Consider the following 13,351-nt stretch of genomic DNA (forward strand, 5'->3'; position numbering starts at 1 on the left):
TATCATGCCTGTTAACATCTCGGGGATGAATTTTTCTTCATCAGCAAAATGGAACAATACCAATACTTTTCTCACTTATTTTGGAATGTTTTAAAAAATTCCATACTGAGTATGTTCTCTATGTCTGATATGCTTTAGAAAATGAAGCATAAGGCAATTTAAGAATTATTTTACCATTCAAATATTTTGGATACATACTCCATGCATGTATACAAAATGGAAATTAGTAGAGAATATCAATGTATCACAACCATGAAATTAAATACAAGAATAGCAGCTTCAGAGTTCTATATGGAAAGAAGAGAAGGAATAATTATAATGGCATTAATATGGAAACAAAAAGAACAAGACATGATTACATGGAAGATATAAGCACTCCAGGTGAAGGAACACACAATATAGTATGAACAGTTAGACAATTTAAGATTACAACTAGAGACATCGGAATGCAGTAATCAAAACCAAAGAACAGTAAAAAATGGCAGGGGATGAAATCATTTAGATCCTCAGGCATCACAAAACACTATACTGACTGAAAATAGAATCCTACGACATTTACAGTTGTAGCTTCCTAGGACTCCAGAATCTTATATAATCATCAATATGACAGCCATGTAGCTCACCTCTGTGCGTGTCTTCAGCTACAAAGGATCTTCTGCCTCCAATCTTTGCAGGAACCTGCATTCATGTGCATCTACACACAATTAAAATTAATTTCAGAAGATATTTTAAAAGTTGCTTGAATGTTTTGCAGAACTTTTATAAGTAAACACTGAAATGTAGAAAAAATAATTAAACTCTATTTGGAAAATTAAGATAAGAAAATTCTGCTGGGTTGGACATTGTGATCGAAGCAGATGTAGTGCAAATCAGGAATAATAGACAAGTCAGAGCTAGTGCTGATATAGTTAGATTGTGTAGTTGACATGATGAGAGAGAAGGTGGGGCATTATTTCCATATAGGTATATGCATGTTTTCATATTATTTCAAGAAATATGAAGGAATAACCAGGGAGTCTCTGGTATTTCTAATTTATATATTCTATGGGTATTGTCAAGCAGATAGTAAGAGCATATTAAGTTAAGGAGTGATAGTTTTAAGATCATTATTAACCCATTTTTGGGTCTGCTTCACATTTCCAGGCATAACTGGAGACTGGAAGAATCACTTTACAGTAGCCCAGGCTGAAGTCTTTGATAAAGTGTTCCAGGAGAAGATGGTTGGTTTTCCACCAGGGCTGTTCCCATGGTAATAAGTTCTCAAAATCATTAAATCATGTATTTGGGAGTGTGAATGACTAGGTGTGAAAATAAAATAAATCCTGTTACTGAATTGTGTAGTTTTAAACTTTTACTAGTAGTGTTAGTAGTAATGGTAGTAGTAGTAGAGTTGCACTAGTTGTATTGTGTGTGTTTATACACATGTCTGTGTGTAGTACCTTCAGGGGACAGAAGAGTTGCAGACACAGAATTTAGCAACAAGACTAAACTCAGAAATCCTACAAACTCATGGAAATTGAACATGCTCTATTTAACCACCTCTGCATCAAAGAAGAAATAAAAATATTAAAGCCTTTCTAGTGTTCAAAGAATGTGAAAGCAGATGGAAAAGGACAGTTTGTACTCATACCAGGAAAAATCCATCAACATGTAGTCTCAATCCTGGACGTCTATGCCCTAATACAAGGGCACTCACACATGTAAAAGAAACAATGCTAAAACATATTGTACATCAAACCCCATACACTAATAGTAGAAGGCTTTAAAACACCACTCTTGGCAATGGATGGGTCAATCAGACAGAAACTTAACAGTGAAATAAGAGAACTAACAGATGTCATCAATCAAATGGATTTAAGAGACACCTATAGAAAATTCCACCCAAACACAGAAGAATATACCTTCTTCTGAGCACCTCATGGAACCTTCTCTAAAATTGATGATATACTTGGTAACAAAGCAAACCTTCACAGATAAAAAAATGGAGTAACTCTTGTGTTTACCAGATCACCAAGGAAAAGTTATGATTTAGCAACAATAATACTCTCAGAAAGCCTACAAAGTCATAGAAACCACTGAAAGTCATAGAAAGTCATACAGAACCACCCCTGAGTCTAAGGAAGATTAAAGACTTCCTTGAATTCAACAAAAATGAAAGCACAACCTATCCAAACCTATGGGACACTCTAAGAGAAAAGTTCATAGTACTAAGTGCCCACATAAAGAAAATGAAGAAAGTTCACATTAGTGACTTAATAGGACACCTGAAAGCTCTAGAACAAAATGAACCTGACTCACTCAAAAGGAGTAGAAGACAGTAATATTCAAATTGAGAGCTGAAATCAATAAAATAGAAACAAAGAAAACAACACAACGAATCAATGAAACAAAGAGTAGGTTCTTCGAGAAAATTAACAAGATAGACAAACCCTTATCTAAGCTAATCAAAAGGAAGACAAAAAGCAACCAAGTGAATAAAATCAGAAATGAAAAGGAGGACATAACAACAGACACTTAGGAAATTCAGAGAATCATTAGGTCATACTACAAAATATATGCTCCACAAAATTGAAAAATGTAAAGGAAATGGAGAACTTTCTAAATAGAATAGGGATACAATGATCATATCTAAATATAATAAAAGCAATATACAGCATGCTGAGAGGAAACATCAAATTAAATGGGGAGAAACTCATAGTGATCCTACTAAAATCAGTAACAAGGCAGGCGGTCCACTCATTCCATATCTATTAAATATAGTGCTTGAAATTCTAAAAAATGCAATAAGACAACAAGGAGATCAGGGGATTTGAATTAGAAAGTAAGAAGTCAAACTTTTGTTATTTACAGATGATATGATAGTGGACATAAGTGACTCTCAAAACTCTATCAGGAAACTCCTAAAGCTGATAAATACCTTCAGTGGTGTATCAGGATACAAGATCAATTCAAAAATATCAATAGCCTTCCTATACACAAAGGATAAAGAATCAGAGAGGGAAATCAGAGAAACATCACCTTTCACGATAGCCACAATAGCATACAGTATCTTGGGGTAACACTAACCAAGTAAGTGAAAGGTCTATTTGACAAGAACTTTAAGTATTTGAAGAAAGAAACTGAAGGAGAGACTAGAAGATGGAAAGATCTCCCATGCTCTTAGATTGGTAGAATCAACATAGTAAAAATTGCAATTCTACCAAAGGCAGTCTATAGATTCAATGCATTCCCCATCAAAATCCCAACAAAATTCTTCACAGACCTTGAAAGAACAATAATCAACTTTATATGTAAAAAAAACCACAGGATAGCCCAAACAATCCTATATAATAAAGTAACTTCTGGAGGCATTACCATCCCTGACATAAAACTCTATTACAGAGCTACAGTAATGAAAACAGCTTGGTATTGGCATAAAAACAGAGAAGTTGACCAATGGAATCAAATTGAAGACCCAGATATGAATCCACAAACCTATAAACACCTGATTTTTGATAGAGAAGCTAAAATTATACAATGGAAGAAAGAAAGCATCTTTAAAAAATGGTGAAGGCATAACTGGATGTCAACCTGTACAAGAATGAAAATAGATCCATATCTATCACCATGCACAAAAATCAAGTCCAAATGAATTAAAGACAGCTATATAAATCCAATCAAACTGAACTTGGTGGACGAAAGAGTGGAAAGTAACCTGCATTACATAGACACAGGAGACAACTTCTTATATGTAACCCCAGTAGCACAGACAATAAAAGCAACAATGAACAAATGGGACCTCCTAAAACTGAGAAGCTTCTGTAAAGCAAAGGAAACATTCATTAAGACAAAAAGGCAACAGAAGAAGATCTTCACCAACCCCATATCAGACAAAGATCTGATCTCCAAAATATATAAAGAATTCAAGAAACTTGACATTAAAACTCTAAATTACCCAACTGAAAAATGGGGTACTGAACTGAGCAGAGAATTCACAACAGAAGAATATAAAATTGTCAAAAGATACTTAAAGACATGTCCAACTTCCTTATATATCAGAGAAATGCAAATCAAAACAACTTTGAGATATCATCTTACACCTGTCAGAATGGGTCAAATCAAAAACACTAATGATAGCCTATGCTGGAGAGGATGTGGAGTAAGGAGGACACTCATCCATTGCTGGTGGGAATGCAATCTTGTGCAACCACTTTGGAAATCAGTGTGGCAATATCTCAGGAATTGGGAATCAGCCTACCTCAGGATCCAGCAATACCGCTCTTGGGAATATACCCAAGAGATGCCCAATCATACTACAAAAGCATTTGTTCAACTATGTTCATAGCAGCATTATTTGTAATAGACAGATCATGGAAACAACCACAATGGAAGAATGGATAAAGAAAGTGTGGGACATCTACACATTAGGGTACTATTCAGTGGTATAAAACAAAGATATTTTGAATTTTGCATGCAAATGGATGGAAATAGAAAATACTGTACTCACTGAGATAACTCAGACCCCAAAAAGACGAATATGGTATGCACTCACTCATTAGTGGTTTCTAACCAAAAGCAAAGGACATAGAACCTATAGTTCCTTATCCGAGAGAAGCTAAGTAATAAGGTGAACCCAAAGGAATATATATATATACATATATATATATACATACATATATATATATATATATATATATATATATATATATATATATATATATCTTCCTGGAAATTGGAAGCAGACAAGATCACAAGGTAAATATTTGGGAGCATGTGGGTCAGGGGGAAGAGGAGAGGAGGAGAGAGAAGGGAGAAGGGGAGGCTTATGGAGAGCTTGGGGGAATGGGATGGTTGAGAGGGAGGAAGGATGGATATGGGAGCAGTGACGGAGCTATCATAATTAATGGAGCCATTTTGGGGTTGGCAAGAGGCTTGGCTCTAGAGGAATTCCCAGGTATCCCTGGGGATCTACCCAGCTAGGATCCTGGGCAGTGAAGGAGAGGGTACCTGAACTGGCCCAGTCCTGTAATCAGACTTGACTATCTTGAATATCACCATAGAATCTTTGTCCAGTGACAGATGGAGATAGAGACAGAGATCCACATTGGAGCACTGGACTGAGCTCCCAACATTCAGTTGAAGAGCAGAAGGAGTGAGAATATGATTAAGGAAGTCAGGACCACGAGGGGTTCATCCACCCACCAAGAAAGTGTGCCTTAGCTAATGGGAGCTCACCAAATCCAGCTGGACTGGGACTGAACGAGCATAGGATCTAACTGGACCCTCTGAATGTGGCTGACAATTAAGGCAGACTGAGAAGCCAATGATAATGCCACTGAAATTTGTCTCTACTGCATTTACTGACCTTTTGGGATCCTACTCTATTTGGATGCATACCTTCCTAAACCTGGAAGGATGGGGTAGGGCCTTGGACTTTTCACAGGGCAGGGTACCATGCTCTCTCTTAGGACTGGTGGGGGAGGGAGGGATGGTGAGTGGTGGAGTGGGAGGGAAGTGGGAAGAGGTAAGGAAGTGGATATTTTGAATGGTATTATGTATAAAGTAATACAAAATATAGATAGGTATTTAGAAAACAAGTAGAATGTATACAGGTTAAGTAAATGTCATTAGCTTTTTCTCAACTTGGATCTATGCCCTTATTGTGCCCAAGTAGTTAACTATGAAATCCCCAAGGTGAAATTTTCACTCTTGCAACATTGTGGATATTTTGGTAGTCCAGTTTTTGTTGTGGCTCCCAGATATCACACCTGGACTAGTCGAGTGATTGCTCCTTTCTCTTGGAAGCTTTATACTTTATGAAAACTACTTCTCATGAGAGAGGGTCTCGGTCACATTCAACTTAATTCCTACAGATTCTGTGTCTGAAGGGAATTTTGGCTTCAGCAACAGATTCATATCCTGACATTCTGTGAGCCAATCAAGGGAAAAAATAATTGATATTCTTTTGAATTATACTGAACAACAACCTGAAGGGGGTCTTCTCCTGCATGGGACTGATATTTTTATATGTATTCCATGGCACATTGTGGGACTATTACCATTATAAATTATATAACAGAATACATTTTTATATATACACATATACATCTATAATATAGATACCATCTTATGCCAGAGAAGAATAAATAACATAAAAAACATCAATGAGAGCTTATGCTGGAGAAGTTGCTGGTTGGAGTGTAAAGTTGTACCACCACTTTGGAAATCAGTGTGGTTGTTTCTCAGAAAATTGGGAATCAGTCTTTCTTAGGACCCAATAATATCACTCCTTGGGAATAAACCAAAAGAATGCACCACAAGTACATTCATTCAACTGTACTCATAGCAGCATTATTCATTATTCATCAAAGCCACAACCTGGAAACAACATAAATGTCCCTCATCCAAAGAATAAATAAAGAAAATGTTGTACTTTTATACAATGGAGTACTAGTTAGCAGTAAAAAATGGCATCATGAAATTTGCATGCAAATGCATGAAAGTAGAAAAAAGCATCCTGAGTGAGGTAACATAGACAAAAATGGTATGTACTCATTCATTAGTGGATATTAGACACAAAACAATGAACAACCAGCCTATAATCTATGATCCCAGATAAGCTAGGTAACAAGGAGAGCCCTAAGAGAGACATACATGGATTACCTTGGGAAGGGGAAACAAATAAGACCTCCTTGAGAAAACTAGTAGGTGTATGAGAAGGGAGGGTGCAAGGAGAGTGGGAGGAAAAATGGGAGAGGGTGAGAACATGAGAGAATGGGATGCTCAAGAAGGGGGAAGACAATAAAGGAGGAAAAGGATAGAGAAATCTTGATTGATGGGGTCATTAAAGGGCTTGTGGGAAACATGGAACTGGGGAAATTCCCAGAAATCCATGGGGATGGTCCCAGCTAAGGCTCTAAGCAATAGTGGAGAGGATGCATAAATGGACCTTGCCCTGTATCAGATTGATTACTACCTTAATTGTCATCATAGAACATTCAACCAGCAACTGATGGAAGCAGATACAGAGATCTACAATGAAGCCCTGTGCCGAGCTAACACCAACCCAAGAGAGGGAAGAATATGAACAAAGGGGTCAAGACCATGATGGTGATGCCCACATAAACAGCTGACCTGAGCTAGTGAGAGCTCACTGAGTCTAGCCTGGTAGTGGAGGAACCTGGATAGGAACAAACTAGGCCCACTGAATGTGGGGAACAGTTGTGAAGCTTGGTACAGTCTATGAGGCCACTGGCAGTAGGATCAAGATTTATCTCTAGTGCTTGAACTGGCATCTAGAAGCACATTCTTTTTGGAGTGGGAACTTGTTCAGGCTAGGTATAGTGGGAAGGGCCTTGGTCTTGCCTCAAATTGAAGTTGACTCCGCATAGGAAGCCTTAGCCTTTTTGAGGAGTGGGAGGAGGGGAGGGAGAGGGAATGGAGATAGTTATATAAAATGAGAAAAATTGCATTAAAACTATTAATTAAAACAGAAAAAATAATTACACATGTCAACATTTTATGTTCTTTCTATTTTTTCACATTTCAAACCTTTCTGAAAGCTAAATTCTATTTAAAAACTTTTTAAATTAAACCCCATTTCTTTGTCCAAATCTATGCTGAGTTTGTTGTTTTGTATCATGACCTTAGGCTCATGATTCTCCAGAATGATCTCTAAATAATTTCACAGTTGCTTAATACAGCAACCTTTGCTTGGCTATTTCAATGTATATTTCTCTTATCAATAGATTGTCTCAGAACAAACTTTAGAATGTTAATCATTTTTTGCCTGCACCATAAATTGTGTCTCTCAGCATTTGTTATAAGCTAAATAGTTGACCAGGTTTGGAAACCTTACAGTACTCACAAAGGTCTCTTTGCAATGCCAGAATATCTTTGGTTTGAAGAAATACTTTTGCTGCTCTTGAGTATGATAAAGAAAGAATTGAAGAAATTCCTGAGAAGTTTGTTATTAGAGATGAAGACACAGTCATACTGACTTACCTCAAATCAGGTAAGGACTTTCAGTGAGAATGGTACTGATTGATCTGAGGAAGTCTAGGGCTTTGATCTTCATTAATTTGGGAAGTAATTAGATTTCTTTATTTATCTTATGTGTTCAATGCTTTGTGGATATGCAGAGCTATATGTGAGAACATTTCCTCTGGGAGAAAGACTTCAAACAAAGCTTATGTAGACAGAGGAGCAGCTAAGGCAATATCAATGAATGCCTTAGCTGATCCTCTGAGCAATGAGAGTATATCCTAAAGCAGACTCTGGTATTGGTCTGTCTCTGTGTAGAAGAGAGAGAATGATGAGAATAAACAGATGAAATAGAATCATAAGAAAAATATATGAATGTAAGAATTTGTGGAGAGGAGGAAAATGACAGGTAGACCTACTGTTCCAAAGGTCCTGAGTTCAATTCCCAGCAACCACAGTGTGACTCACAACCATCTGTAATGAGATCTGGTGCCCTCTTATTCATGCATGCAGGAAAAACACTGTATACTTAATCTAAAAAGAAAAGAGTTAACCAATAAGAAGCTAGAGCAAATGGGCCAAACAGCGATTTAATTAATACTGTTTCTGTGTGATTATTTGGGGTCTAAACTAGCTGAGCAGCCAGAAACCAACAAGCAGCTACCCTACAACAGTTGTTGACATTAAATATACAATAACTTGGAAAAATAGTAGCAGAGGAAAGTAGAAAATGTATACAGAATATAACTCAGAGAAAGGAGTTAGAAAAACATCCATTGACAAATGAGCATATAAGTACAGATACAATTGTGTGTGTAGAATAGACACAAGGGGATTTCTTTACCTTAGAGAGAAACAGTACTACCCATACACTACAGAAGCAGTCATGCATCTCAATGACATTGAATTAAATGAAAGTAGCTAGTCTCTTGGACAGATTCCACGACAGTACGCTTTGGAAATATCTGGGATAGTCTGATTTACTGCACAATGTAGAATGATAAAGCCTCAGCACTGGAAAGAATGTTCAATAAGGAGGTGGAGTTTATTGAATATAGAGTCTCAGTTTTGCCAGGTGAAGAATTGGGAATTTTCTGGATGAATATACTTTGTACTTCTACCATGTTGACATTGTGAATAGTACATGTCTGGGTGCTTAGAAAGAGGTACAGTGTAAAATGTATGGTTGTATATTCTACTTAAGGCTTTTTCACAAGTAATCTTGAAATGGGTGACCATCACTTTTTCTTCTTATTTAGGAACTAACTGGCTAATTGAGATTCTCTGCTTGATTCTGACTAAGGGGAATCCCAAATGGATCCAATCTGTACCCATATGGGAATGCTCACCCTTGATAGAAACACAATTAGGATATCCAATATATATTAATAAGGAAGGACCATGGCTCATCATTTCCTACCTTCCAATCTATCTTTTTTCCAAGTCCTTCTTCATTTCCAAGGCCAAGGTCAGAATCCAATGGTAGAGAAATCTTTAACCAAATGCTCAAGGAACTTATTATATCATGATTGGCCCTGGAGCTCTGCCTGACAAGTACTCTGATTGTGTTGGTTGGGGGAGGGAGGCTAGAATTCTAATGTACTAGGTGATATTGATGTTTCTGTAATTTTGGTATATAAAACAAACTCTCATAGCCCAGTGTTTGTTCCATATTGTGGTAAGAAACTTTGAAGCCTGTAATCTATCAACAGCCTGACTAACAGAGGAACTTGGAAAGACAATTGTCCTTGTAGATAGATAATGAGCAGAAATTTCACAGATATTATTCATGAGCAGCATTGCAGATATCTTGCCTTGTTTAGATCAAAACCCTTCAGAAGACTTGGCAAACTAGAAAGAAATTAGAGGTGTCTGTTCTTGTTATATCATAGTCCTTCAAGATATCAATAGCACCTTTGTTGCCCTAAGCTTCTTTAATTGGCATTTCCCAGTTTCTCATGCAAGATTTTACATTCAGAATACTAACTGTTTTTGTTTAGGACCTGAGATTCATGTAATAGGAAATGCTATTAGCTGACAAACTATGTCAAGATATTATTAATTACACTTAAGAAATGTAAAGTAGTACATGTATTATTTGCCTTTTCCCTAGATCCGTCATTGGTTTAGTTTCTTACTTTTGTAACCTGTAATTGTCCCATTTTAACAGTTGCAGATGTAGTTGTCTACAAACTAGCTGATAAGTTTTACTACATATCTTCAAATACTTCTGTCTCAGAGAATTTGCTTGTAGTTGCTTTTATTACTAACAAGTTCCTAATGAGTGGAGGTATATATTCTTGGGATTTTATAATGACAAGAGAATCAGAATATAGAAATGAAAATAATAATGTAGAAGAAACAAAACTGGAAGAATATAGAATGTAAAGATAAGAATGTAGAAGGTAGAAGAAACAGAAATGATAGAAATGGGACAGAAAATTGGATCTAAGAAATTATGGGCAATTAGGGAAAGAGAATTTGAACTAAAGAGGAAATAAAGAAAATGATCCTTAGATACCATGTGAAGTTATTGTAGAAATATTTCAATCATCACTCTAAGGAGCCCTGGGTAGGGGCTGAGAGCAGGTGTTTAAGCCTCTACAGCAGATGGTGCCATTTTGGTGTTATGGAGAAACCTGGTGCCAGCAAAACTTCCAGGGATCCAAAAGGATTATCCCATCTAAGACTCCTTGCAATGGTGGAGAGGATGCTTGAATTGACCTTCTGCTATAATAAGATTGTTGACTACTATAATTGTCATTTTAGACCCTCCATCCAGTAACTGATGGAAGCAGATGCAGAGATACACAGTCAAGCACTGGACCAAGCTCCTGGAGTCCAGTTGAAGATAGGACTGATGGATTATATGTGCAAGAGACATCAAGATCATGAGAGGGAAACACACAGAGACAAACTAACTGAACTTCTTGGGAGTTGATAGACTCTAATGGACCACTAGGGAGCCCACATGGGACTGACATAGGCTCTCGGCATCTGGTGACAGTTGTGTAGCTTGATATTTTGATCAACTTGAATCCATTGTGTAATTGTATGGTCTCTAATATTGGGACCAGGACCTGACCCTGACACAAAAACTGGCCCTTTGGAAACTATTCTCATCTCCAGAATGATGCAAGGGAAGGGGCTTTGTCCTGCATCAACTTGATATATCAGGCATTGTTGAGTCCCAAGAAAGGGCATACCCCTTCTGAATGAGGATTGAGGAAGAGTGGATGGGGATAGGAGAGAGGTGAGGTGAGGGAACAAGAGGAGAGGAAGGAGGGGAAACTGTGGTTGGCATGTAAAATTTAAAAAAAAAATAAAAAGAAAAAAAGAATAAAAGTGCCTTCTTAATTTCCATAACTTTTCTGTATAGTTCTGGAGGCTCAATACCCTGTTATACATATACTTAATTATATGGTATATGAACTAATGACATATTATTAAAGAAGGTAAATTCTAAAGTCATTGCACAAGTTTGCATTCCCACCCACAATAAATGAGTGTTCGCCCTACTTCACATCCTCTCTAGCATAGGATATCATTCGTGTTTTTGATTTTAGCCATTCTGACATGTGTCAGATGGTGTCTGAAAGTTGTTTTGATTTGCCTTATCCTGATTGCTAAGGAAGTTGAACATGACCTTAAGTGACTTTTGGCCATTTGAACTTCGTCTGCTGAGAATTCTCTGTTCAGTTCAGTACCCCCATTTTTTAATTTGATTAATTTGAATTTTAAAGTCTATTTTCTTGAGTTCTTTATATATTTTGGAGATCAGATCTTTGTCTAATGCGGGGTTGGTGAAGATCTTCTCCCATTCAGTAGGATGCCTTTTTGTCTTAATGGCAGTGTCCTTTGCTACAGAAGCTTCTTAGTTTCAGAAGTCCCATTTATTTAATGTTGCTCTTAGTCTTCTTAAACAGTTTGAATTTATCAAAACATTTATTCTCTTGATTTACTGGGCTTCTTGAAATGTCTGAATTTTACCCTCACAGCTTTGTAAAGTGGGTGCTGGCATGTTCATTTCTGAATAAAGACACAAAGATTATGGTTAATCTGATTATAACAAAAATGGAAAAATGTGCATATGAAAGAAAAAAGGTCAAATTTCTATCACATTTCCAGATCTGAGGCCCCATAGAAAGGCTAACTAGGAACCAAAAAACCAAGTTCTGATAGTGGTGGTGATGCCTGGGACTGGGATGACTTGTGTTGCTACCTCCTAGTGGCCATCAGCAGCACAACAGCTATCCTTGCCTACCTTCAGTTCTCTTTTGGAAGGTTTGCTCTGCTATATGACCCTATTAGGTCACATGGTGATGAGAAAAACCTGTTCTTAGTGACTTTAAGGGACCCAAGTTCAGTTTATAAAACCAATGTGAGGAGATTAACAGCTGCTCGTAACTCAAAGTTGCTATAATCTAACACCCTCATTGCTTCAGAGGCCACATGCTCTTCTGTGAACACACCTACTCATCACACACACACATAACACAGTTAAATACAGAAACTCTTCTGTGGACACACCACCCACTCAACACACACACATAACACACAGTTAAATATAGAAACAGCTCCTTGTAACTCTAAGCTCATACAAGTTACCGCCCTCATCACCTCAGAGGGCACATGCTTTTATGTAGACACACCACCACACCCTCACACACATAACACACAAATATGATCACATGAAATACTGACTCAAAAGAATAAATAATAATGTGGTACACAAACAAATAGTAAGTGTACATATATGTGTGACTGGTGCCCTCAGAAGTAAGAGAGGGCTTGAGATCCGCTAGAAAGGGAGATACTCATGATTCTAAACTGCCAAGCTTGTTCTGGAAATTGAACCTGTATATTCTGAAAGGGTGGTAAACTTCCTTAATGCCTAATTAGTCATCCAACCCCTGATTATCTTTTAGACTTCATTATTTTGTTTCAGCAGATTATTTTTTATTACTTTATAAAAAAAGACCAATCAGAATTTCTACATTCTTCCTTCCTCCCACTTCCCTCCTGCTCCCCCAGTCATCATTCTCCTCCCATCCAGTCCTAAGAGAGGGCAGGGGTACCCTGACCTGCAGCAAGTCCAAGGCTCTTTCCCCTCGATCCAGGCTTAGGAAGGTATGCATTCAAATAGAATAGGATCCCAAAAAGCCAGTACATGCAGTAGAGACAAATACCAGTGCCATTATCATTGGCTTCTCAGTCTGCCCTTATTGTCACCCACATTCAAAGGATCCGATTTGATCCTATGCTCATTCAGTTCCAGTCCAACTGTATTTGGTGAGCTCCCATTAGCTCAGGCACATTGTCTCAGTGGGTGAACCAAGCCCTTCTGATCCTGACTTCCTTGCTCATATTCTCCCTTCTTCTGCCCATC

The 13,351-nt window shown here is 37.5% G+C and overlaps 1 protein-coding gene across 4 annotated transcripts in view; it reads left to right on the forward strand.

The window, feature by feature from the left end:
* LOC125396011 (sulfotransferase 2A1-like) overlaps positions 1-11,224 on the forward strand; it is a 57,464-nt gene extending 46,240 nt beyond the window's left edge. For 2 of the 4 annotated variants that reach the window (XM_087908899.1, XM_087908910.1), the window contains one exon: positions 1,144-1,333. In XM_087908899.1, the coding sequence (XP_087765025.1) occupies positions 1,144-1,253 (110 nt within the window). In that variant the 3' untranslated portion in view covers positions 1,254-1,333. Of the gene's footprint in view, positions 1-1,143; positions 1,334-7,868; positions 7,994-10,731 lie in introns of those variants that run through there. The other 2 variants (XR_015738541.1, XM_087908905.1) reach the window with 2 other exon arrangements.
* Positions 11,225-13,351: the final 2,127 nt, after the last annotated feature.

The sequence above is a fragment of the Myodes glareolus genome, chromosome 1, assembly GCF_982192425.1.
Source record: "Myodes glareolus chromosome 1, mMyoGla1.1, whole genome shotgun sequence".
Taxonomy (NCBI): Eukaryota; Metazoa; Chordata; class Mammalia; order Rodentia; family Cricetidae; genus Myodes; species Myodes glareolus.